At 39.1% G+C, this 25,300-nt stretch overlaps 3 protein-coding genes and 1 long non-coding RNA gene across 5 annotated transcripts in view; all 4 read right to left on the bottom strand.

Annotated features, from left to right (window-relative positions):
- Positions 1–92: 92 nt before the first annotated feature.
- On the bottom strand, positions 93–3,458 carry dus4l (dihydrouridine synthase 4-like (S. cerevisiae)). Its single transcript, XM_032545661.1, has 6 exons — positions 3,126–3,458; positions 2,903–3,024; positions 2,657–2,774; positions 2,316–2,438; positions 517–743; positions 93–425 (listed from the first exon to the last, which is right to left on the bottom strand). The coding sequence occupies exons 1-6, from the start codon at positions 3,215–3,217 to the stop codon at positions 160–162; spliced, it is 948 nt and encodes a 315-aa protein (XP_032401552.1). The 5' UTR covers positions 3,218–3,458; the 3' UTR covers positions 93–159.
- A 1,093-nt stretch (positions 3,459–4,551) lies between these two features.
- Positions 4,552–8,916, bottom strand: rflnb (refilin B). The gene is made up of 3 exons (XM_032545664.1): positions 7,342–8,916; positions 6,513–6,607; positions 4,552–6,128 (listed from the first exon to the last, which is right to left on the bottom strand). The coding sequence occupies exons 1-3, from the start codon at positions 7,540–7,542 to the stop codon at positions 5,810–5,812; spliced, it is 615 nt and encodes a 204-aa protein (XP_032401555.1). The 5' UTR covers positions 7,543–8,916; the 3' UTR covers positions 4,552–5,809.
- A 116-nt stretch (positions 8,917–9,032) lies between these two features.
- The window catches only part of vps53 (VPS53 subunit of GARP complex), a 32,816-nt gene continuing 16,548 nt past the window's right edge, over positions 9,033–25,300 (bottom strand). The window contains exons 12-22 of one of the 2 annotated variants that reach the window (XM_032545658.1): positions 24,521–24,622; positions 24,352–24,446; positions 23,103–23,345; positions 18,409–18,556; positions 18,171–18,253; positions 18,008–18,086; positions 17,545–17,693; positions 17,385–17,454; positions 17,148–17,285; positions 10,546–10,650; positions 9,033–9,581 (exon numbers count right to left, since the gene is read on the bottom strand). In XM_032545658.1, the coding sequence (XP_032401549.1) occupies positions 9,411–9,581; positions 10,546–10,650; positions 17,148–17,285; positions 17,385–17,454; positions 17,545–17,693; positions 18,008–18,086; positions 18,171–18,253; positions 18,409–18,556; positions 23,103–23,345; positions 24,352–24,446; positions 24,521–24,622 (1,383 nt within the window). In that variant the 3' untranslated portion in view covers positions 9,033–9,410. The remainder of the gene's footprint in view (positions 9,582–10,545; positions 10,651–17,147; positions 17,286–17,384; positions 17,455–17,544; positions 17,694–18,007; positions 18,087–18,170; positions 18,254–18,408; positions 18,557–23,102; positions 23,346–24,351; positions 24,447–24,520; positions 24,623–25,300) is intronic. The other variant, XM_032545659.1, reaches the window with a different exon arrangement.
- On the bottom strand, positions 10,983–17,141 carry LOC116707957 (uncharacterized). Its single transcript, XR_004336585.1, has 2 exons — positions 16,063–17,141; positions 10,983–16,018 (listed from the first exon to the last, which is right to left on the bottom strand). It is a non-coding gene; the product is annotated as an uncharacterized LOC116707957 (long non-coding RNA).

Here is a 25,300-nt window from a genome sequence, read left to right as displayed (position 1 = left end):
TGTTAATAGCGTTTTTTATTTTGAATATTAATTAATAGAAAACATTTACACAAGCATGACGAAAATGCCTAAATAAAGATGACAATAAAAACAAAACTTTAAAATTTTATTCACCATAAAAATAAAGATACAAAGTAAAGTGATGATATTCATCAATGCTCATGTTTCAATATCTTGAACTCTCCCATATGTGTTCTGGAGGTACTCTATTACAGAAGAGGTACTGGACAGGGAATTGAACACCTTTCTCTCGGGCTGGGAGCTGACCCTTTCCAGCATGTAGATAAGATGGTGATGGAAGCATGTGAATGGAGTGCCCTGCTCAATGGAAAAGTCCACCCAGTCCCATATGCACTGCAGCGGAGTATCCTCATATCCTGCAAACATGGCGGGGTTAGCCAGCAAGCCCCGAGCGGCCATCACACCTGTACAGTGACAAAAACAAGAAAAGCATTAGAAACTATAGAAAACATGCTGGCACTCATGAATGTATGACTGCTGGTCAAGCAAACATACCATCCACACCAGTAAGCTGGTGAGTAGACTCCACATCACGTAGGTACTTTATGTCTCCATTGGCAATGACAGGAACTGATACACTGTCCTTGATTGTCTTTATGGCGTCATAATGAACTGGTTGGTGGCGTTCCTCTGCTGTACGACCATGGACTGTAATCCACGACACACCAGCTGATTCAGCTTTCTGACACAGATCCACCGTCCTCCTCAAGTCCTTGTGGATCCTGTGGATGCAGAAGTTTCTTTAGAACACCACTGTAAAACAAACTGCTACTTAGAATTAAAGTGGCAAAAGTCTTTATGCCCCTTTAAGTTTTCACATTTTGTCACGTCACAACCACAGGTGAAAGGAAAATGAAGCAGTCGACAAATTTCTTAACTAATAGATATTCGAAGAGTTAAGTTTGATTTCTTGAGTCTACATTTTGTAAAACCCTGTTTGCATCAATTACATCTTTTGAGGAACTTCTCTTCAAATTTTACACATGAAACGATTAAGATGGTTGCCTATTCTTCTGGTTCAAGTGCGTCTGCAGGGGTGCTGCCAGGAATCTTGGGACCCATGACAAAAAATTTAATTGGGCCCCCCCCTTCGCAGCTGCTGTTACAATTTCTGGAGTCTATCTGACCCATCAAAAGCATCACAATTTTAAAGGCTTGCAACTGCCTTGCTGTCTTTGGTTCAATTCTGATACGATCACAATATTAACTAGTGAATTTTACATGCAACAGTCCACATACTGCATGCAAATAGGTTGCTTTTTTATCATTAGTTTTAGCTTATTGAAATGTCTCTCCCCCACCAGCAACAGTCACAGGCAATGTGTAAAATGTACATGAAGCAATCCAGACTTCTCAAAAAATGCTATATAGTTGCATTTTGTTCAAGCTGCAGAATATAACTTTAATAAAAAATATGTGGGTTTTTCTTCATATTTGTTAAAACTGTCACCATGTCGTGACAGTTTGCTATGAAACAGATAATCTGTGAAAAGATCAATTTAGGGGCCCCTAAATGTCTGGAGGGCCCCTACCAGCAGCTACTGAGTTTTCCTTGCCTTGATATCCCAGTCTTACAATTCTAGATCTCAGAGGTGCTAACATCAAACATATAGAGTTGGCTGTAGACATCTGCTGCGAGGGCCTCGCTATGCTTCTCTGTGACTAATCAGTTAGGTGGAGATCTGTGTTTCGGCTTTAACAATTTTACAACTTTTGTACAGATAGAGCTTTCTTTTTTAGGACTGTCCATTTAGATGAATGGCCATGTCTGGATAAGATAGATTATACTTTACTCCTCCTTTCCATTTTTGAATAAAGCTTAAAGTTTTTCATTTTGTCTTAGTACATAACTCTGCTATGAATGTGTCCACATTTTTCTCCATGACCTGTTTTGTGTGTGTTTTCATGATGCTATTATAGAACTGAGGCTTTTATAGAACTGTTGGATTCGTCCTGAGATTAAATTAATTACAGATAGATTATTTACTAATTAGGTGGGTGATATAGATAATTTGTTGCACTGGATTTGAATCAGTGGTAACAGGACAAAGGAGACTGACTAGAAATGCATGCCACATGTTTCAGTTGCAATTTGTAAAAATAAATAAATAAAACTTTGAAGACCACATATCATTTCTCTTCTGGTTTAGACTGATGCACTACTTTCTGTTGGTTTATCACATACAATCCCAAGAAAATTAATTAAGGTTTGTGACTGTAGGGGTATGAATACTTTTACAGGACCCTGTCAAGGATACATGACCAATGAATTATCCAAGTGCTACAGGGCTTACCTGATCTTGATGGATGCTGTGTAGTTTGGATTGTCCACCTGGTTTCTGACGTGCCTCACCATGTCTTTAACAAGCTCAGGCTTGTTAATGAGGCATGCACCATAACCAGATGACATAGCCCACCTGAAAACACACCAGATAAACTAATCAAATAATTTGCTAGGTTTAGACATATGCTCAGAGGGCATGGAGGTGAACACATTCGTGCATAATTGTCCCTAGAATATGAATCAGTACAGGCAAACATTTGTGTTCATTAGATATCAATCACCTAAAATGATAGAAATAAAACAGAAGTAAAAGATATACTGGCTTAGGGCGTATGCCCCCATAAGCAGCACCTCTGCGGACAGCCACAGTTGAGGTCAACTCCATCTGAGAAAGGTGCCACCACGCAAGCTGCATCAGCCAGGGTCTGAGCATCATGGGCAGCAAACTGCACTATGAGGGGTCGATCACCTGAGGAAAAAAAGTTAGTATTTCTACTCAACACATCACCAAACACAATCAACTTATCAGTTTCTCTTAATTATTTGCACACTGTTATTACAGAGGTAATGAGTGATATTTGGAGTGACAGCACTCACGTTCATTGGTGGTAAACTCGCTGTCTCTGGCTTTGACAGATCGTAAAAAGTCAGTTGCAACTATCATTGGGGTAAAGCAGATGTCACAGTTGTACTTTCTGACTAGAGACCTGAACGCCAACCTGCGAGAAACATATTAGCAGCAACAGACACATCACAAGTGACAACCTTTGGAGATCAAACTGAGTTATCTATTGCAATGCTAGCTACAGAAAAATCTTACTTTGAATATCGAACCATAGGGGCGCAGATCTTCAGGACTTTCCCCTGTTCAAACATGTCCATGATGCTGCTGTTAACGCTGCCTGTCTTCATTCTTCATGTATAACTTGTTAGCCACACGCTAACTATCCGGGTTTCAAGAACAGTACATTGACTGAAAAACTAGCACGACAACCTGACATCTATCTCATTGTTTTCGTAATAAAGTGAAGGCTGGTATTCAGCACGAAAATCCTCTCTCAGACGTCCATTGGTGGGAAAACAAATCCCCCGGTGTGTGTGGAAAGTGAAAACAACTGAGGAGCCGCGCGCACGCTGGCAGGAAACGTGGGCGTGTGTTTAGACCTCTGAACCGAAACGTCACACAACACAACACAGCGTGAGCTTCTTCATTTTTTAAATTATTTTTTTTTTTACTCTTATCGGTATTAGAATGACTCCCAAAGTAACAAATGATAGTAGAAAAATAAAAAAACATGAACGTTTTTATTCCCGTTTTACTTCGACGTCATGCTGGCTTCAGGGTCCCTAGGGAAAAATCAGAATTCCTGATGTACCCCCCAAAAAGTTGGCTAATGTAGGAAACGTGAAGACTAAACCGTAAGTTGGAATATTTGGAAAATAAAAATAAAAACATAAAAGTAGACTATGTAATGTCAACTTCAATTTTCAAGTCAACTAATCTTTGATTAAAAAAATATAATTTCAGCACTCTATACAAAGACGATCACATTTTTAAATTGCAGGAGGTTATGGATAATGCGAAACCTTTTTTCCCTACTGAAAAGGAAAGTACAGAAAGTGAACAGGCAAAATCAAGATGTGTTTAAAAACGTTTATACAGAGTCCGGTGTAGTTCAGCATGTGCTAAATGATGACAAATGAAATGATCCGAAAACCATGAGGTAATAGTGCCTACAAAAGCAATGATGTACTTCTGGTACATGAATGGTATTAATAGATATACACTTATAAATACACATTATACAAGTGACAAAAACACAACAGACCTGGCTGGAAAATTACCTTACATTGTACCTTCACGCTAAAGCCACAAGAGGGCACTGCAGTAGCACAAGACTAAAAAGATTGAACCCAAAGAAAGCAACGTTATTGTTGCAAATAACTCGTTCTCAAAAAGGAGAAACATAAATTAACTTTTTTTTATTATTATTTTATGCAGGATTTATGGCTGAAAAAATATTTTAATCATGGTGTATGTGCATTTTCGGAACGCATTCACCCTCAACATATCACATCAAGAATCTTTTTTTATTTAGCGAAATAAAAAACGCATAGCAAGCGTAGCATCCAAAGTTTGAACTAGAAAAGTTTAACAAGGTTTATCAGTTAAAACTGATATGCAGACAAAGTCTAATATCTAAGAGTAATCACACGATGTTCAAAATAAAAGACAAAATTTCAAATATTGAATAAGTGTTTATTTTATTCAGACATCAACCAAGTGATGGAAATGAATAAGGCACAGGAGGCATTTCAAAATAAAATGAATAACAGTGGAAAGAGCATGTTAATTAGTTTTTAAAAACTCACTCACAATAAATAAAACATAAAAATAAAAAAGTCACACCACAATTAATAGAGGAATGTAGTAAGCCAGTGATTTATGCCATCATTACTGAATAGCTAAATAGGGTGTCATTTGTGCTACCTGGTTAATCTAAATTTATACACTGGAAACATACATCTTCATAGCATTTACATCATGCGAATTGGGTGAGCAAATTAATGTTTATAAAAAGGGATGGAAGAGCGCTGCACTACGCCATGTACATTGAAAATACTCTGCAAATAAAAAAGATTAAGAACCTCCAAGTCTAGGAAAAGGATTTCACCTACACACAATGTGGATCTAATCTATTACCGATCAAGTCCAAGGCAACCTGTTCCAACAGCCCTCTCATGTCAAAACTAATTAGATTGACGCATAGGCCAATTAAAAGCCCTGTTGCAGCTTTAAAAAGGTAATAAATCTTTAAAGAAATTAAAATACTCTGAGTGCTTGATCAGATGATAGCGGGTGTGCTAATGGAAACAACTCATCTCGGTGCAAGATGAGTTGAGTTTGTCCCCAGATAAAAAATATCTTCTCAAATAAAGGAGCACTTAATAGTACTTTCAATAAACCTACCGGGCCATAAATACATAAAAGGTCAACTTTGTAAAAATCAATTCTCATCTTTGCTGTACCAGAGCAGATTCATCCTATCCACAGTTTTGGATAGCGACTACAAGGAAGATACACAAACACCACAGCAGGTTGGTGGCTAGCATCAACATTAAGCTTCAAAGCAAACACATCCACCTAAACCCAGAAATAAGCTCCATTCTCTGATCAAGCAGGAGCACAAAAACATTTGATGAAAGACTACAAGCGCATTTGGTAGATGTTCAGGTTTCAGTGATGCATTTTAAAAGGCCCAAAGAGGAGGACCTAGCTGGTTTAACTGTGATGACCTCCAGCACAGAAACCACCACTCAGGTGGGCTATAAACAAAACAATAGGCCAGAGAAAAGATTACCAGGTCTATAGATATTTCTGTTCGTGATGAGAAGCAAAAAGAAGAAGAAAAAAAACAAAAAAAAACAAGTGAGCTTGAACTGACTTTCAGTGCAACTTAAGTGGGCACATCAGGACAGGATGCCCCCTCATCTCCTCTTCCTTCACTGAAGCAGCCTCCTGCTCCCAGCCACCTCCAGCTCCACGCTGGACAAGAAGCGCTTGGACAGTCGATGGGAGTCGTAGTTCAGCTCCGTTATGTAGACTGTGCTAGTTTTCTTGGGGTAGATGATTGTGGTGCTCTTGTAGCGGTTGGGTCGATGGCGGGGCTGGAAGTTCAGCTGGGTCTTGTAGTGACGCCACGTACTGTGCGGTAAAGCCACAATTGTCTGCTGGCAGTGTTGGAGACCCTGGGCCCTTGGCTGGAGGGCCACATTTTGGATGAAGTGACGGTCTGAGTCATAGTTCACAAATGACGTGTATCTGGAAATGAGATAAAGTGTTAGTGAACAAGCATCAGATTTCAATCAACTACCGAACCGTAGTGAACTTGTGTTTCACCAAAAGGTCACAAGCATTTATCCAGAGTTTATATAAAGTATGAATGGATTTAGATTTTCCCCAGAGGCTAGCAGCTAATCAGAGCTAAATTAAGAGCAAAGTCCAATTTAAACAGCATGAAACAACTATAGTTTCTAATTTTTTTAAATGAAAATGTTATTTTATGAATCATTTAACCTTTAATATAACCAATACATTTTCTCACCAAACTATCCAGTAAAATTTTAAGTACTTTTCAGAGCACTCCACAGGCCAGCATTAGGCCCTAGACAGCGATCATGTCTTGCTCTGATAAGGTCAACCTACCTCAGTTCTTGTGATGGTAACAAATCAAGGGCTATGCCTTCTCCAAATGATAGAGGCTGTAGTTGTGGGAGATTTCCACTTGTTGAAGCTGAGGTCTGAAAGAAAAAAAAAAATAAGTAAAATTCTTAGAAATCCACCACATGCATAAATATCAACCTGAGGCATGAGCATCAATAAAGTTTTGCATATTTTTTTGTGGAAAGGCAGTTGGAAGCATATTTGAGAAAAATGGCAGCATGCATCTTTTATCATCCAAAATAGAAGTGGGATAGCATTTATCTAGAATGTAAAATAATAAAGTCTCAACTTCACCAGCCCAAGTATTAGACTACATTAGATATAATCAAATGAAGTCTTGACTCCTAAAAGATTTTTTAAAAAGTGCAAAAAACAGCCCTTTTAATTTAGCTCAAAAAATCTTTGGCTACAAACTAAATAGCAACTTTCATTATAACACTAGTCACCTGCCCATAAATTTGGCATGCAAAAAGGAATAGGCAACTCCTAGAGCTACAACTTATATTGGTGGAGTTCTCCTGCCATCCTAAAAATTGTGCCGCTCTGGGGTTGAGCCATAATGCCCATATCAAAAATTACCACCGAGTCAAATATGGTGCTAATATTATCAGTAAACCGGAGTTTACAAGTATGTCCTGATTAAAAGATCTATAAAAAATATATACTTGAACGGGAAAACAAAAAAGAACATGCCCGACTTAAAGGTTAGACTATTAAAAATGAATTAAAAATAAAGTTAAAGAGCATGAAACATCTGAACTCTGAGTTTATAACATCAGGTATATTGTAAAGCACAGAAGATATTACATACCAGAGAGGCCCTTCCTTCTTCTTCAGACACCAGGTTCACACCACCGGCTTTCTCTGCACCCACAGGCTGCAGCCAGGCGCTTGGGCTCGGACTCGGGGGTAAACCAGAGTCCGGGCTATCGAGTCCTCTATCAGTCCTGGTGCAGCTCATATCCAGAGGATCTCCGTCGATTACATTTGGCAAGTCCAAGCTACCAACCATTTCTGGTCTTAAGTTGCAAAAATCCAGCTGACGCCGCCTGTGACAGAGAAACTCTTGCAGATTTCGCGTCCCTCGTGTTACTGCAAAAACTTCTTCCCGTTCTGAACGCAGCACTACAGGCTGGAAATATCATTAACCTGAGGGGGGTTGGACTCAATCTCCGAACAGCTCCATTGCCTTTCAACTTCCTTCACTTTAATAGTAAAGCTCACCAGACTCCCCTAGCCTCACGCCACACTTCCAAGTTACAGTGGGACCGTTCATTTACATCTGTGCAGGAATCAAAGAGACTGCGTTAGACCAACCACCCGCGGCTGCTCTTCAAACTTCAGGCCCCTCGAAGGGGGGCTTTCACAACCACAAAGACAGGAAAGGAAACGCCTTTACAAGCGCTGATTGGTTGAAAGATAATTGGCAAGAAGAGGCCAGGCCAGGATTTGGGAATATTTCCAGACCTACATTGAAATTGGCCCTTATTAAGCTTAGGTTGATATGCTTTCCTGGTATTGTGCACAGCGTGCAAGTAAAACAACACAAACTCACTTAGATTGAGCATAAAGCAGGGGTTGGGAGCAATCAGTGGAAATGTTTTAAAAATCTTGGTGTTTTGGAGTGTACAAAACCAAGATTGGTAAGGAGCATGGTGAACCTGGAAGACTGGAATTAAAATAAATAGGTGCAGTAAATGAATAGTTTTTTGTATTGCAGAGACTCTTACACATGATGCATTATCCGATAACTGATCAGACGTGTGAAACCTAATTTCTAAATACTGAACTGTTACGTAAAGAAATAATTACCTGAACTTAATCACATGTGCGTTGCAATATGCACACTCATGTCAAATGTTGACATTTTTCAGGTTACAAATACTGACTTCTGTGAATATTATTGGGAATCCATAAACCAACACAAAGTAGTGCGTAATTGTGAAGTGGAAGTAATATGTTTTATTCACATATAAAAACCTGAAAATTCTTGCAATCATTTGCGTACCCTTTCCTGTCAATATTCTTTAACAAACCTTCCAGCAATAGCTATTTATATAAATTAAAACGTGCACACCTGGACACCATTAAGAAACTGATTGCAATAGATTTTATCCAGGGGTATCAGAGTAGGCTGCAAACAAACGCACAGCACAATTTTCAGACTTTCAATTATGAAAAGCATTAATATTTTCCTTCCACATCACTGTCATGTACTACTTTATGTTGATCTAAATAACATATATATATGAGTTTGAAACCGGAAGAGTGATAGAATATGAATAAGCTGAAAGGCTACAAATAAATTTGCAAGACATTGCATGTGATCGTCTGCTCACCGAAACAGCAGATCTGTGTCAGACGTATGTGATGATTATAGGCCTCAACAACATCAACACCCGAGAGAAAAGTCCCCTTTAAAGATGACACAAATAATATTTCAATCCACTCTCCTTCATGCTTAAGCAGTTCTTACAAATATACACCATCCTCTTCTTAATATTCAGAAACAGTAAATTTAATTAACATCTTAGAATCATCCATGATTAGGTACATTAAGGAGCAGCAGGAGACACTCCGAGCAGAATTTAATCAGCAATAGTACGTTAGGCCATCTGAGATCATTGACGTTAGTGTCACAGAAACAACGGTGGAAATTTACAGAAATACAGGACGTGTGCAACAGCAACAAACCGTTGAGGAAGTTTCTTCATAACCAAGCATCGGATGGGTTTGTGTGATACCATCACTTAGAAAGTTTAGCCAACTTCTTCCTCTTTCTCTAGCTCTCCACTCTAACTGAATCGAGTCTAATGAAGTCTCTGAGATGCGTAACTGAAGGCGCCAGCAGCGCTTGTTATGATCAAGATCTGAGTCTCTTCACAGTCTCTTTTTGATGAGCTTCTCCAGCTTGCGGATACGAGACGACTCTTGCTCTGGGGTGGGGGCACTGAAGGACAGGGATGGGCCGCTGTCAGATCCAGAGGGTGGAGTGGGTAACCTCTGCCTGAAGAGCTCCAGCATGCTGCTTTGTTCACTGCGCTTCAGACCCTGCACACCCACACAAACCCGCACCAAAAACACAATGAATATAAAAGGAAACAATTACAGAACATGCTTGAGGGTGTGGGTCTAGAATTCAATATCAGTTCCATGGCTTTCTCTTACGTTACCAGATTGGGTTAATTTATAAGAAAAGAAAAAAAAGAAAAGCGTACATAGGTTTAAACAGCAATGGAGGGGAAAATAGGTGAACTTAAAAACTCTTAAGTGAATCAAGGTACAGCAAGATTTTATAACCTCTAAAACTGTCTGTCATGCTATTCGTATAGTTTAAAGTCCCTTTATTGAGACTCCAGAAAGAGTGACCAGATCTGTGTGGAGCAAAGAGTAACCCTTGCACCTGCACACTGCTGGTCAGCAGGCTAAAATGCCAACAATACATGTCAGTGGCTTGTAAAAAAATATATAAGAAATTCACTGCTTCCACTGTTATGCAGCCGACTGCAGGCTGCACCGGAGCAGATGGCCCAACTAATTAACCAATTACTTTCAACTTGTTGTATCTATGTCAAGTGAAATTTCGAGAATTGTACAGGACTTGAGCACATCACACTATGAAAGCTGGATATAGAGCATCTCAAAAGCTCCTGTAAAATGTGTGATGGAAGATGCACTTACACAACTTGTTGCTGCAACAGAACAATGCCAAGAATGTAGTCCAACAATAAATAATAAGATTGGGTTGTTAATGCACTTATTAAAATCCTCACTTATTAAAAGATTTTTATTTCAAATAAAATAAATCCACAATATATATAAAAAAAATTGTGAAAGGAAACGTTACATTGCTCTCACTGTTGATCAAAAACTGAAAGACTGCTTTCAACTAAAGGCTGATTTAAATTACAATTAGTCATTTTAGACCTCCTTTCAGTTCATTGGAACAAATTATCACAAGCTAGGACAACAAACAACAATTTATTTAAAACAGGGGTAGAACCAACCAACTTGCCTTCATATCCAAAATCTTTTGGAAGGTCTCTGGGTTCCCATCAGCCAGAAGTTTGATGTAGTTATCAACGAACACCACTGGTGGTTCGTGTGGGGCCATCACCACCTGTGGAAACATTTAGAGTTTATTGTAGTTTTTAACCTTTCGAATTGTTCATTGCTACTTTCCAATTAACCACCATAAGACCACACAAGAGGTCTTTGAGCAATTCCACGTGGGGCCTCAATGATCCACATACAGGACCACTTGATTTAACGAAGTCAAAGAAGCTGCATGTGAAGTCAGAATTCTGGTTTTATTTATTCTTCATACAGCTTACATTTTCACCGTTTGCAAACCAGTTGCATCATGCATGAGTGGATAGGAAATAGTTTCACAAGAAATCTTTTCAAAATAAAAATTAATATGGGTTATAAAAAGACACAAAAATCTGTTGGTTTTTTTTGCGAAATGAGGACAACAATGTTTTTTTTTTAAGAATGAAGCGTGACTGACAGCATCTACAGATCAACCTGCTCACAAAATCCTTCCCTCAGTATTCCAACTATAACATGCTATTTGTGAATGCAAGCTTTGCATCTTTTACACAAACTAAAATCTATGCGCTGCACATGGAGCATACAGGAATCACAGCAGGACAGAAATGGAGGGAAGAGCAGGCAGGAGAGGCTCAGGATTCCCTGGAATTCTCTGTTTTCTTATGGGACCTGCTAACTGAGTGATTTACTTTGCAACTGTCCTGGAACCGGGCCAAGAGAAAGGCCGACGGGGACCGCGAACATAAAAAAGGGAAAGAAATTGGAAGAGTTAGGAATGAAAAAAAGAGCGTTAAACGTTAGAGCGAGAAATGGAGAAAAATTCAGCCTGGACAGGGGTGGGGATGGGGCTGCCTTTGAAATGCTCCCCAGAAAGAAAACTTCAGAAGAAGAGAAGAAAGCTGGAGCTATGGTGGGCTGGGCTGAGGGAGTGTGGAAAACAGCCACGTCTCACAGGCATTGTGCAGGCCAGGAGAGGCCATCTCAGACAGACAGAGAGAGTCTTATGTTCTTTGAACATAACTGAGCTCTGGCTCACAACACAGCGAGCGCAAACAGATTCATTTTTTAACGCTCAAAGCAAAGAATCTGACAGCTACTATTAGGAGACAGGATCTTTACTCAACTTTCTGTAGTGCTTTTGCTTCTTTAATGACAGGCTACATTTTATGTTGTTGAATGCATATCTTTGCACTCGATTTGTCTTAATCAATAAGTAACAGCTTACTGCTGTTACTCATGTCTGAGGTTTTTAAGTTTTATTTCTTCTATTATTGCGACTCGTATTTGAGGCAAACCTTTATCTTTCTGGGGTCCTCTGTTTCAGTGACATTTTCAGTGACATTTTACAAGTGGGGATTCAAGGCTCCATTGATCCCTAGGGTTGCTGTAAATATGTGTCTGGTAAACCCTTTCGCAAATCTTTCCGTGATCCAACAGTGGCAAACCCACACAGAATCAGAATCCTACTTACACACAGATTCTGTTGTAGCATTTTTCAGGACATTCTTTATCTTTTACAGCTTTGTCTTCTCTTTGTCAGTCATCCTGATTGAGATTTTTTGCTGTGTTTGCGACCCCAGTCCTGTTAGTAACTTAATTCCTGCAAAGCTTTAGATGTTGGACAGATGTTTAACTCTGACATACTTTGGTATACATTGGGGTTTGAAGTGCATTCAATGAATCCCACATGCCAATGCCCAGTAAGTACAACACAAGCCCAAATCATTGCTTCTCCACCACTATGCTTCCACCATGCTTCCTAAGTGGTATGAGGTGTATGTGCCAATATGCTGTGTTTGGTGTTCTTCAAACAAAGCAGTTGTTTTCTGGCTGTACAACTGAACTTTAGTTTCATCTGTCCAAAGGACATTGGTAAGTTTAGTTTTCTCAATAGACCCATATGCCTCAACTGGCCTGAAACATTAGTCTTTTTTCCTATCGTGCCTCTCAAAATCTTGAGACAAAGACATTTCTGGTGACTCACATCCAAGGTTTGCTCCACCTATTCTATGACACTAAAGATCAGGACTCATAAAGTCATGGCCGATTGAAAACTTGCTATTAATCCAGCAGCACCCAGACTAGTGATCTGTGGCTATGCATTGGTGTTTGGTGGAATATTTGGTATTTTAAAAAATACTTATATTTGTTTATTGTGCTGTTCTGAATCTTTTAACATGCAAACAAAAGCCTGCAGAGTCTGAGATGGAGATCTAAGTTTTTTGTTTTGCAATTTCTGAGTGTTGAACAATCTAACCTTGTGATGATTTCGCTGAGATGTTCACTCCAGGAAAAATTGTCTTAAATGTTTTACACAAGTGAATAATCATTCTCACTGTAAAATGAACTTCAAATTATATGGAAATGTCCTTATGACCCTTAATAGGGTGATGGCCACAAACAATTGCTTCTATTCCTTCTTGGCATTGTGCTTATAAAAACCTGTTTACTCCACACTTACAAACTTTAAAAACCGAAGTGAACATTGCTGGATATCAATAAATCAATTGCATTTGATTTGCAGTACCTGACTGCTACTTTTCCTTAATTTTACTTAAATCCAACTAAAGCAGCAAGGATGTATGTAGTTGCTTCTCATGACATTAATGACAAACTTTCTCTTTTCTATAACTTTGCTTTCAACCCATAAAGCTCAAGCAGTCTTGCTGCATCATGCAGGGAGACAAAGCAATAGATTAGAAAGTGTACAGTTCAGAGCATGTAGCAATGGATATTTCCCAAATGAAAACAGATCATACTTATGCAATGGTGAATAAATGCTAATGCTTAGAAAAGCTGATTTGAATATCATACCAAATGGATCAAGACTTTTGTAAATCTAATTTACCTCCCTGGATTATTTACATATGCTCTCAAGGGTATAAAATACAACTTAAAACAATACTGCTTTAGTATAACGCACTGGCTGATCTGAAATTAAATAAACGTGGAGCTGGCAGCTGTGACTAACTCACAACAAGCATTAAACACTTGTGAAGCTCCTGCAACTCTCACGCTAAACTGTAGTTTTACTGTAAGGGTAAACCAGATTTAATTCGAGTCCACAGCATCCTGAAGTGCAATTTGAAACTATCATTGCGTGAAGGCAGAGAAATTCCTGTGTTGACCTTCTTACAATAGGTTTGTCTTTGAGAAGTCTGAGCCCAAGGTGGAAGCAATTACCTGGAAGGAACATCAATGTTACACAAAGTCAATGGCTGAAATGCTGGCCACAGGCCAAAAGTTTCTCTTTCCTTTCCGTCAAAAGCCAAAAATCATCAGAGTAAATCTTTGCTTGAGTGTTTCTGGAGAGTCTGCCACAATACTGAGAAATCATCCTTTAATCTTGGTTTAGCTTTGATAAAATACTCAAGGTACCCACTCATTTTTCATGTGAAAATTCGACTCTTTTGAAGGCTCACAGTTCCTCAGTCCTGTTTAGCAGAATATTAAGAGTAAAAGTCCAACATTTCTCCACAACTTATTAGCAGAAATGTCTAAATAAGAAGGAAAAAAGGAATGGAGGAGGGAGAAATTCTGGAATTATACTTATTACAGTTTTCTTTTTCCAGACCTGGAAACTATTTTAATCCAATATACTGTTGCTCATGAAAAAAATTTTCAACAAATTACATATGCAGTATTGCTGTATTTCTGCTCTTTTCAGTCGCTAGGGTTGTTTTTGGTATCTGCCGTTGCAAAAATTTACTCCTATAGAACGCTTGGCACTAACGATTTTCTGCTTATATCTCTTCTCGTACATAATGTCAAGTCTTCACAATGAGATTTTCTACCCTGCTTTCAGAGTAATGCACTTTAATCAATCTAAGGCCTGTATGCAGCCTTATCTCCGTCTGACGTCTTCAGAAACTGGATAGATCCATTCTAGTTAAATCGGGCCTTCAGGCAATCAAATAAAAAAAAAAGGAGTGGGCCGCTTTGAATGAATTTATGCAACCCTGAAAAGGGAAAATATGTTAAATTTGAATCAGATGAGATGAATGGAAAATAATTTATATATATTTAGGCTATTCCTGCAGAGGACCATGTCAAAGCTTAAAGAGACCACAGAGAACAGACGGCGACACAAAACCAAATATGAAATGGTGACAGAAAGGCTTGTCTGTGTCAGTGTCTGAGACGAAGCGAGTGTGCCACAAGGCCTTCATCTAAGACAGGCTCACTTATCTCCTGCTCTCACAGTGAAAAAGGGCTAAGGCAGCAAAATCACAGCAGATCAGGCTCACTGTAAACACAAAGAAAGACCAACCCGAGGAAGGAAAGAAGCCCTCCTGGGAGTCCAGTAAAAATCAAGGGAGCACGTGCATTTCTCTACACCCCAGAGATGGTTAATTAGGGCGTGGTTTGTGTGTGGCCGCCACATACCGGTGTCCTCTAGAGCCTCATAAGGTAATTCTGAGAAAAGGCAAAATGTCTGTCCTGTGATTGCCCTCTACGCTGGAAACATCATCCAATTTGCAATGCGGTGCACTGCATGTGTGGGAGGAAGGTGTTGTCACGAGCAGACACTCACACACACCTATCCACAGGCACAACCACACGCTGGTTTTAAAGGTATATGCATGGTCTTGGCTTGTTGCTTGTTCATTAAACCAGAGCAGCTCCAGTCCTGTTTTCTTCTCGCCTCATGTGAGATAAGCTATTTTGTGGAAACATGCTCATAAAGTGCTATTGTGAGAGGGGATAAAGACACAATTAAAGGGTTATTCTGCCAAAAATAAACTCGCAGTGGATAATCTGCTCAAGTGACTAACTCGAGGCAAACATTTAAAGGTGGCTCAGTAGCTCGACCACAAACACTGATGGGAGAACTGTTTGTTTGGTCTGTTCTTGCTTCGCATGGTGGAACCTCGATCGATGGAAAAGCAGCCATGATTCCGTTTAGCAGAGTCAACATGGGCATGAATGTCATCCATATTGGGCTTTTACTTATTTGAGATCACTCTTTTGTCAGGGTGAAACGATCAAAACAATAAACAACAAAGAAAATGCAGAGCGAAAAAATAAAGCCGACACCTTTCCATTCAACTGAAATTTGCAACCATCCAGATGTCATCTGAAATAAAGTTTCATGGTTAGACAAGAAAGATTGGATCAGTCTCAGTGACAAGAAGCATGTTTAGAGAAGTGAAGGTCACAGTTACAAGCTTCTGATCACTACGGAAAATGTCAAGTTATGTCGTGGCTGAAAGGATGTTTTGCTGGTGCATTGCATAAAGTAGTCACTGTTCAGCCCAAAGAGGGAAGCACTGAGATGGTTTTAGGCAAAATATTGCAGAACTCAACAAATTTCTGAGAAAATGTCAGCATTTGCAGAGAAACATAGAGATAGAATCTTAAGGACACATTTATGCCCCTTTTCCACTGGCTCTAATGGTCCCAGGTCCACTCTACTACTACTTAATAGTCTACTACTATTTACTGTAGTATTTACTACTACTACTATTTAGTCTACTACTAAATAATGGATTTGGGATTTAGTTACTCTTTAAGTCTGGAATGGCCTTGAACTCAACCTTACTGAAAATTTCTGGACAATGCTCAGAAGTTGGTTTGGTAAAAATACAAAAACAACCAATTTTATTGAGCTTGACCATTTCTGAAGAATATTGCCAGAACTTGAAGTTTGATGATTTCAATAAAAATGTGTTTTTGGTGCGGCCTGCTTAGGAACATTTATCCAATATTAGTGGAGGAGTACGGTATTTATTTAGTACTGGAGCCTGTGCATAACATTGACAGGCTCCCAATGTTATGCAGAGAAAATCCAGAAATAATTTGAAATTCAAACACACTTTTGCTTTAAAATTCATTGGAGTTGTGTGATACATAATCTTTACACTATAAATAAGAACGGTTGAAATAAACCACTAAAACCTAAAATGACATGATGGGTCGATGTGAACTTCTGCCTCAACTCTCTTATACTTAGTTTTGCCAGTCTATTTTTGTCAAAAGTCTAACAGACTTTTTTGTCTACTTATGTTAGACAAAAAAATCTAACATAAGTAGACTTGACAGTGAAGAGCTGACATGTTTAACGAGACATGTCAGCTCTTCACTGTCAACTCTACTAAACGGAAATAAAGAAAATCTTTTTCAGGCCACAAACGTAAGAGGGTTTATCTGAAGAGCCCAGCCTTTAAAGGGCATCAACCCAAAGCTCCAGTTGTAAAAACAACCAACACAGATTGAGCCACCCAAGTTAAATGTCATAAAATGTGAAGTGTGCTATAAGGCCAGCAAATCAGTAATACTGTGTTTAAGTTTGGCAGTCTTGCATATAGAGTCAGACTTAAGATCTCCTAAGAATCAGTCAGTCAAACAGATGCAAAGTAATCCTGAGTTTATCCAAGACAGCTATGCTGTTTAATCCTCAGTGGTTTTAAGAGATGAGGCTGAGTTTTTCCAAAATTCATTAAGTAAAGCTTGCACGCATTTAATTTTCCACACACACAGACTTGAAAAAGAGAATGCGTCTGAATAGAGCTGCTACACGGAAGCCTAGCACATTATCCTCCATACCTTAACACAACTCCTCACCTTAAGTATCATCTCTGCACGCGTCATGCCTTTCACTACAATCTTGGTATAACTGGCAGGCGCCTTTCTGAGCACCTGGGAGCCTATGGATGGAAGATCCAACAAAACTGTCTTCAGGGAGTGTGTATCCAGGAGGAGCTGGTGGAGAAAATGACCAAGGAAACTTTTAATGCCACACTGTAAAATGCTCACCCAGTGGAAATGACCTCAAGAGAACTTGAAGCAAATTAAACTTACCTGCTCGGCTCCCACCATGCTGATAGGCTTACATCTGAACAAGTGGTTAATAAATTTAGGAATGAAAGAGCTAAAAAAGAAAGATAAAAGTGACAAACATTTAGCTCTAACAACTTTAGTACCTTGCTTAGAATAAAAAAAGTGCATCTGTGAGTAATACTTTGTAAATTTGATGCAAAACTGTGTGAAGTATTTTCGAGTAGAGGCAAGGTTGTCTCTGATGATGGGCACGTTTTGCTTAATGTGCATGATGATTGATGTGACGTAAGGACTCTGGTCACCCACATGCTCCACGCTCTGCCACGGCATCTGAGGGTCAGATCGCGAGAGAGAGAGAGAGAGAGGGAGAGAGTGAGCAGAAGATCTGGTCGCAAACACATCTAATCGTGCGGCTTACATGATGTGACAATCCATTTAATCTAATTACATTACAGACAAAGACAGAATTATAATGTGCTTCTGGGTGGGAGCGATAAGTTCACAAAACCACCAGAAATGCAGTGTTGTAACATCTATTGACATTACAGCTACAGGCAAAAATATGTTTATTTGTCTTTTAATGAATGGCAGCTGTTGGATTTAATTTTATTAAATGAGCTGAATGTTTGACTGCTTTTATAAACCTTGCTCATAGCACTCAGAGCGGGATCGCAGGCAGCATCGAGATCCTGAACCAGCAGCTGGATACTGTTTGAGATCACACTGTAAAAAAACACAGAAAACATTAAAATTTGGTTGTTGCACAGAGGATGAGTGTGTTCTGAGTGTGGACTGAAAAATGCTTACGTGCTGAAAGTGTCCATCTCCCCGGTCAGATTTATTCTCTCCACCAGGACCTTATCTACTTTTTCCTTCAGCTTCTCCTCCAGCTGAAACATATATACACAAGAAATGTAATGCACAACACTTTACAACCCTTCGCCTAGAGTGCATACAATAGTGGCTTGAACGTGGTTGCGTATAGCATTAAACGAAACTTTGCATAAACTCTCCTGCAAATGCCAGCCATAATTTATGCACATACCTGTTGTGTGGTAGCCAGACAGTATTCTGCCGTACTAAGGATGCTGCAGATCAGGCAGAGCTCATCTACATTGAACTTCGCTGCCTCATAGCCTTCTTTTTCCTTCAGCAGGCTGGTGATGGTGAGACCCCCGCTGTTACTGCTGGATCTGGACATGTTGAAAAAAAAACAGCAAAAAGAGAAAGAGCATAAAGCAAAGGAATTAGGATTTAGAAAGCATTATTCATTTACTTAAATTTGTTATTTTCCTTACAGTCACTCAAAGCATGTACAGCCTGAGAAGTTGCATGGTAGGCAAAAAATCCCCTTCTACAAATTATGAAGTGGTAGAAAAAGTAAAAACTAAGCATGTCACACAAAACGTCTACACCTAATAGATAATGAATGTTTAGGTTATAATGGATCTCGAGACTGGCATGAAAATAAGTCCAATAGTAAACCAGGGTTTGTATGATTCTTCACAAGTCATCGAAATGCTGAGGTAACAAGAGAAACAAATTGATACACAACTATTAAGAATGTGGGAGCAAAACGATTTGTTTACAGATACAAAGGGGAAAGAAGGTTGGGAGAAAATGGCAGCACATCAGTATAAAACAGGAGTTTGAAATGACCTGAAGCCTTGCTAGCCAACAAAGTCTTTTTGTTTAACTAAAATAAACATTGTATTTGACCTTAATTCTTATTCAGCGTACACTCATAGCATCAGAGATAAACCCACGTAACCTCTGTTAGGAGCATGTGAAGCACTTAGGGTGTCAGACCGGCACAAATGTTCAGTGTGAACCACTTAAAAAGCTTCATAATTAGGCTCTCCATCAAATTGTGCTAACATTTCTAACCTATCATTTTAGGTGGGTCCCACAGTAACTGCTGGTGGAACTGTCATCCATTGTTGACAAAAAGGTAAGTGCAGTGTTTTTTTTTTTTCTGTGCAAACTGAACAGCGGAGTTAATCTGGAGAGGTGGCTAATTTGGAGAACACCGGGAGAGATTATTTGCGGATTCGCTTATATTGGGGCTCAGTAGTAATAATCAACAATAACTGCTTATGTGTGCCGATTCTTTATCAATTTGAGGCCGACGTGGAGAGGAAACAGTTTCCTGAGATGGGGATTGGCTTTACCACAAATTTTGTTTTTTAAAATTCTAATCTTTGCCAAATGTAATTTTTCTTTCAGGTGAAGTACATTTTTTGTAAATGAACTGTACAAACTAATTTCAACGTTCAAGTCCTCTTTACTAATGAAACATGACATATATTTTGTAAAACTACAATTGAATAAGAGTAATACAGTGAAAGCTGCACGTGTTTTAGGGCTGACCTTACTTGTAGTAGCATTTGCATTTAAATAATTGTTATTTTTACTGAGGTAACCAAAGCTATAACTAAGTCCATGTTCTGCTTCTTTAGGTGATTTACTTTAAGCAATTCAGGTTTGTTAATTAAATCTATAATGATAGGTTTCAATATCTTGACCAGTGACAATTTCCTTTGGACAATCACAGATCAGAGGCAATCAAAACAAAAACCGGCAACTCCAATCTCTGGACTACTGACTGTCAAAACTACCTTTAATCAGTTAGAAATGCTAAACGAGAGTACACTCAGAAAACACTTTTTTTTTTTAGAAACATAATAATTTCCCAGATTACACTGATCTTGACAAAATGAAAGAGAATCCTCCAGGAATGCATCAGTGTTTTGTGAAGAAAATCACATAATAAAGATTTTGTTGGTAATTTTGGGGGGATTTTTGCTTAATTTTGGAATAATACAACATCCTATTTAGGAAGTTAATTCAAGATTATTTTGTCTAATGGTACTGTAAAAAATAAATTCTTGTGCTGTTAGTCTTAAAGATGGTTTCCCATTGTGAACATTTCCACAACAAGATTATGCAGTGTTGTAGTTAAGACCACCTAACCCGAGACCGAGTCAAGACCGAGTCAAGACCAAGACCAGCGCCCCATGCTACATGACACAATAAAATGTGAAATATGATCAAAATTGTCTTGGAGCGCCACGTGAAAGGTGGGGAGGTTGTGGAGGGAGTAACAGAAACACGTAATTGGTAAGTCACGTTATTGGTTGGCTTTTAATCGGTGCGTTTTGCATCCAGTGAAAACAAACATGTCAGCAATTAAACTGGACAGTATGCTGTAAGTTTAGTGATATTTCCACAGTTGCGGTCTTGACTGGTTGTGAAATAAAATCCCGAGTCCTCAGCGCCCGAGACCAAGAAAAGACAGAGACCAAATGCGGTCGAGTCTGAGACGAGACCATCAAATAAATGGTCTCAAGACCAAGACCGGCCTCGAGTACTACAACACTGAGACTATGTTTAATAGTTAATGCCAAATCAAAGATTCCCCCCCCCCTATTAGGGCTACATTGGCCTCTCTTTCTTCTAATCTCTCAATGGAATATATATAAATATTTTTCAACTACAGGTAAAAATGACATTTTTTAATAGCTTAGCCACAATGGACATAATTATACACACATGCAAAAACAACAAAAAAAGAAAAAAACGGGGTCCAAAGAGGCCACACTGGCGACACAATATTAATAAACGTCATAACACAGACGTGGGTAAAACCACAACATAGTTCAAGCTCCTCCTGAGGGCCCCTTTCAAAACCTCACAAAACTAATTCACAGCACACCCCACTTGATGGGTGTCTGCAAGTGTGTGGATTTCTAAAGAGTCTGAGTGCATCCATGACAGTATTTGTATATGACTCAGAATATGGGATGCATTAGTTGCAAACACAATGCTGTAATTAGCGTGCAGGAACATCTCAGTCCGTGTGTGTGTTTGTATGCAAGTGTGTGTGCACCACAGCCTAGGATAATTTCTGATGTGGCCAATGAGCCAGAGATGTTTTCGCTGGTAGCATATTAGGCTTTGCCACAACATAACCAACTCCAGATCGCACATGGCATGCCATCCTTATCCCTCAAACTCAGTGAAGACAGAACATGGTGGTTTCACATATAACTGCAAACCAGGCCTGCAATTTACCAAAAAGAATGAACAAACACAGGCGTGGCAGGCTCAGACAAATGAGTTTGTTACCATCTAGAAAATTGTAAATTCCCAAAGCTGGGTTTGTTTACAGTATGGGTGCAAATGCAGTTCTAAACAGCATTTACAAAAACATCCTCACAGTATTTGAAATGTTTTGTTTAACAAGTTGCTTACTGAAGTGTCATAGTTATGATTATGTTAACTGTTAAGGCTAAACAAGAGTTTAAAAAAAAGCTGCAGCCATTGCAGCCATGAGTTATCCTAATTGAATGAAGTGTCATTATAAATGTGCCCATCAAAACCTGCCCAAAACCCATAAAGAGGTAGTTGTTATGTATAACTTAGTCATTTGAGTCAGCTGTGTTGGAGCAGGGATGCAGCTAAAACCTGCAGGACAGAAGATCTCGAGAACCAGGGTTGGAGACCAATGGCCTAGCTTACATAGAAAATATAATCGCTTTGAGAAGTTTTTAGTAATTATTTAATTTATTTATTTTTGTAACTTTTTGGAAGAAAAAAAACACTGAATATCTTTAGTGCACCATACAATTTACCTTTACTTGAATAATAATATTTAAAACTAATACTTTTTTTTTATCGTAATCTTTCCAAATGTCAGAGTTTGTCATTTTTTTAAGTCTCTCTGATTAATTTTTTTTTTTTTTACAAATTAGGTGAGAGGTTAAGATCAGACAGCTATTTACTATTTGAGCAGCCTTGTCAGCAAATACTTTTACTTGAATAATTTTTGAATGACTACGTTTTACTTCTGCTTGAATAAAAATATATTTAGGTAAAGCAGCTATTGAGGACAAGTTTTGACTACTCTACCCACCTCGGACTGCCCCCCTGTAAAATCACAAATTACCTGATTAATCCCATTTTCTGGTTCAATTTGATTAACGCCATAGAATCAAGTTTTCACTTAAATAAAACCTTTCTCACAACGTGAAGTAGGAACTGTGAATGTGTCGCCTCATATCCTGATTTAAATATAGTTTCAGGGCTAATACCACTGCTGACCAGAAGCACACCAAGGACCACCTTATATCTGAAACAAGTTACCTCAATGATCCCCAACACAGTTAAGAAAATATTCTGTGGAATAAGGAAAGAAAAGCTGAACTTTTTGGAAAATGGCTGTCCCGTTGCAACTGGAATAAAACTAACAGAATTTGAGAAAATGAACATCATGCTGACAGTCAAATATGGTGGAGGTATTTGAGTTATGCAGCAGAAAAATGATTGGAAGCCAGACAAAGGTTCTGGCTTTTCCCAGTCAAAGTCTGTACTTCAGTTCCATTGTAAGTAATGTGCCACCACATTACCTCAAGACCATTCATGTTTGAAAACCCTCCAATGTGACTAAATTACAACATTCTGAATTGAAGCAAACCCCCCGCCCCCCAAAAAAAGAAAAAAGAGTGGACCCAAATTCTAATAAAGCGATGTAAAACACTCAGTGCTGGTCAAACCCTAGTTAAACTAATATGTCTTGCACACAGTGATTATATTTCTGAGTTCTTGCCTGAACACTCACCGGTCAGAAAAAGTTGAGCTGAAAATAATTTGATTTGGTTTGTCAGCTGATTTCTTAAAGTTTCTCCAGACATTTTTTAATTTATCGAACAAAAACAAGAAAACATAAACCGCTCTCACTTTGGCAGGTTGCCAGAAAGGATTTTCCAGGCGTATTCTCTGAGGAACTTCTGGAAGATTGTTGTGAGGGCGATCATGGGTTCGCCTGTGCTCAGTTGGGAACACTGGACCATACACTTCTTGTAGTAAACGAAGAGGTCGGCACAGCTGGGCAGCACTGCGCCACCCTCCTCGGTCCCTGCCTTGGGTGGGCCTTGTGCTCGGAAATCAGCCACAAAACGGTCAATCAATTCCCCAAGGTTCCTGCAGATACAGAAACAGTTAGCCAAAGCCACACAGGTTTTAAAGAGGTGCACACACTCACACACACATATCTAAGCAGCAGAATTAGGGCCATTTTAAATTAAATGAATTAATTATATAAAAACATTAAAGACATATGATGAGTCCTTATGAATAAATAACAAGCAGAGAGGCTGAGAGCCAACTGGATAAATATACAAGAAAGTGTTACTTGTGCCAAATTTTCTGTGCTGCCAGTTGTGGCCCAGTTCTCCTGAATCAGGCAAATAAAGCCAAGGACAAAACAAGCAGGCCACTGTTCTCCTCAGCAACGTCCCACTGGGTACAAGCTGATTTGGCCTCTGCTTTTTGGACTGAACTGAAATGAGGTTGTAGCTGTAGCTGCCTTATGGGTCAATCCTGTCCCTTTGGACGGGACAAACAGCATTTTATGCTCCTCAGATTTGCATACGACTCTTTCCAGTTACAGAAAATATTGCCAGAATTAAGGTGGGGGACCGACTGGAAGAGAACTGAAGTTTTGTGGTTAAAATTTGCAGAGGTGGTTGTTCAAAAACTAACGGTGCAGAAATAAGCAACAAAAGAATATAGTTAATTTTTTTTAAATGAGCAAATAAAAAAGACTGAGACATGAATCAGACAAAAGAAGAGCAGAGAAAGGCAATGTAAAAAAAAAAAGGAAAGAAAGGAGAAAGAGGTGGGAAAGAAAATAGGCATATCTGCTGTGACAGCATTTATTCACCCTCCCTCTCTCTTTCTTTCAGTCTCTGTGGTTGTGCAGCTAATGGGAAACATTTCTGCCACAGCGGAGGCAGAATCATGCAGAGGAACAAGAGCTGGAGAGGCAGGAGGAGGTGAAGCAGAATAACAGGAGAAGGGACTGATTGATGAGCAGCAAGTCCAAAAAGCATTCATGGGCCAGCTTCACATACAACCTGCTCTCAAAATTGCAGTTTGCACCCTAACCCACTTCAGTGCTCTCTGCTGTTATGAGTGTGTCACTCACTTGTCTTGGGACTCAATGTAGACGTAGAGATGAGGCTCAAAACACTTGGAGATAATGCCATGAAATGGATTGTCGGGAGCTTTGGGCTTCCTCGGCTGAAAAAAACAAAAAGTGATCAGCGATCTGACTCTTTTGAAGTTGCTATAAATTTTAGGCGACTTCAACTTACCTTAGCAAGATCTTCATCCTTTTCTGATCCCACATCTTCCCCCGGATCGTCCTCTAAAAATGGGTTAGTTTGATCTAGTGGGCTATCTGGTCTCTTCTGCTGCTGTAGAAATATATAATACAACCTCTGTACTAATCTCTAATGCACAGTTTGTAAAAACAAGCTTTTATTGTAGTTGGATTAGTCAAGGTTTCAGCACTTTCCTATAGATCACTTGCTGTGGTGCTTTAATCATAGATTTATATAATTCAACTCCACCAAATTACTGGCGGAAACACACAGCTTACTGGGCATGGGTCTGATGTGAACTGCAGACAAAAAGGCTTCTGTGAAGCTTTTACTCTATAAGGTCAGGATGAGGTTGGCCTACTTGGCTATAACTAATCATGTCCTTATTATCTGTTTTCACTGCAAGCGTCACTTCCCCCTTCACGCGAAAGACATGACCTGGATTAAAATGTGTCTTCAGGCATCAAAAATGTTGAGGATGAGAACAGAATTAAAACGTGAAAACAGCTATTTAATTTCAACACTTTTCCAGTGCAAAAAAATGAATTGGGAAAAAAAAAAAACATACGGGATTTTACAGGACATAGCAACACAAACATTGCCCTAAAGATTCATTCAATCTGAAAAGTGTGGTGTGCATGCGTTTTTAAAATGTTGATTCTAAATGAAAACTAATGCAAGCAAATGCCTTCACAAGTCACCTCAGTATACAATACCTTTTCAATGAAGGCCTCAGGGTTTGGTAAGGAACATCAGTGAACAAAAGGCATC

The sequence above is a fragment of the Xiphophorus hellerii genome, chromosome 18 (assembly GCF_003331165.1).
Source record: "Xiphophorus hellerii strain 12219 chromosome 18, Xiphophorus_hellerii-4.1, whole genome shotgun sequence".
NCBI lineage: Eukaryota > Metazoa > Chordata > Actinopteri > Cyprinodontiformes > Poeciliidae > Xiphophorus > Xiphophorus hellerii.
Note: the sequence above shows the minus strand (reverse complement) of the source record. Positions and strands in the feature narration are given on the sequence as shown.

Coding starts and splice junctions, on each gene's coding strand:
- dus4l (XM_032545661.1), bottom strand. CDS start 3,217: ATGAAGACAGGCAGCGTTAACAGCAGCATCATGGACATGTTTGAACAG. Junction 3,025..3,125: donor CCTATGGTTCGATATTCAAA/GTAAGATTTTTC, acceptor TGTTTCTCGCAG/GTTGGCGTTCAGGTCTCTAG. Junction 2,775..2,902: donor CGAGTTTACCACCAATGAAC/GTGAGTGCTGTC, acceptor TTTTTTCCTCAG/GTGATCGACCCCTCATAGTG.
- rflnb (XM_032545664.1), bottom strand. CDS start 7,542: ATGGTTGGTAGCTTGGACTTGCCAAATGTAATCGACGGAGATCCTCTG. Junction 6,608..7,341: donor AAGAAGGAAGGGCCTCTCTG/GTATGTAATATC, acceptor TTTTTCTTTCAG/ACCTCAGCTTCAACAAGTGG. Junction 6,129..6,512: donor TTACCATCACAAGAACTGAG/GTAGGTTGACCT, acceptor TCTCATTTCCAG/ATACACGTCATTTGTGAACT.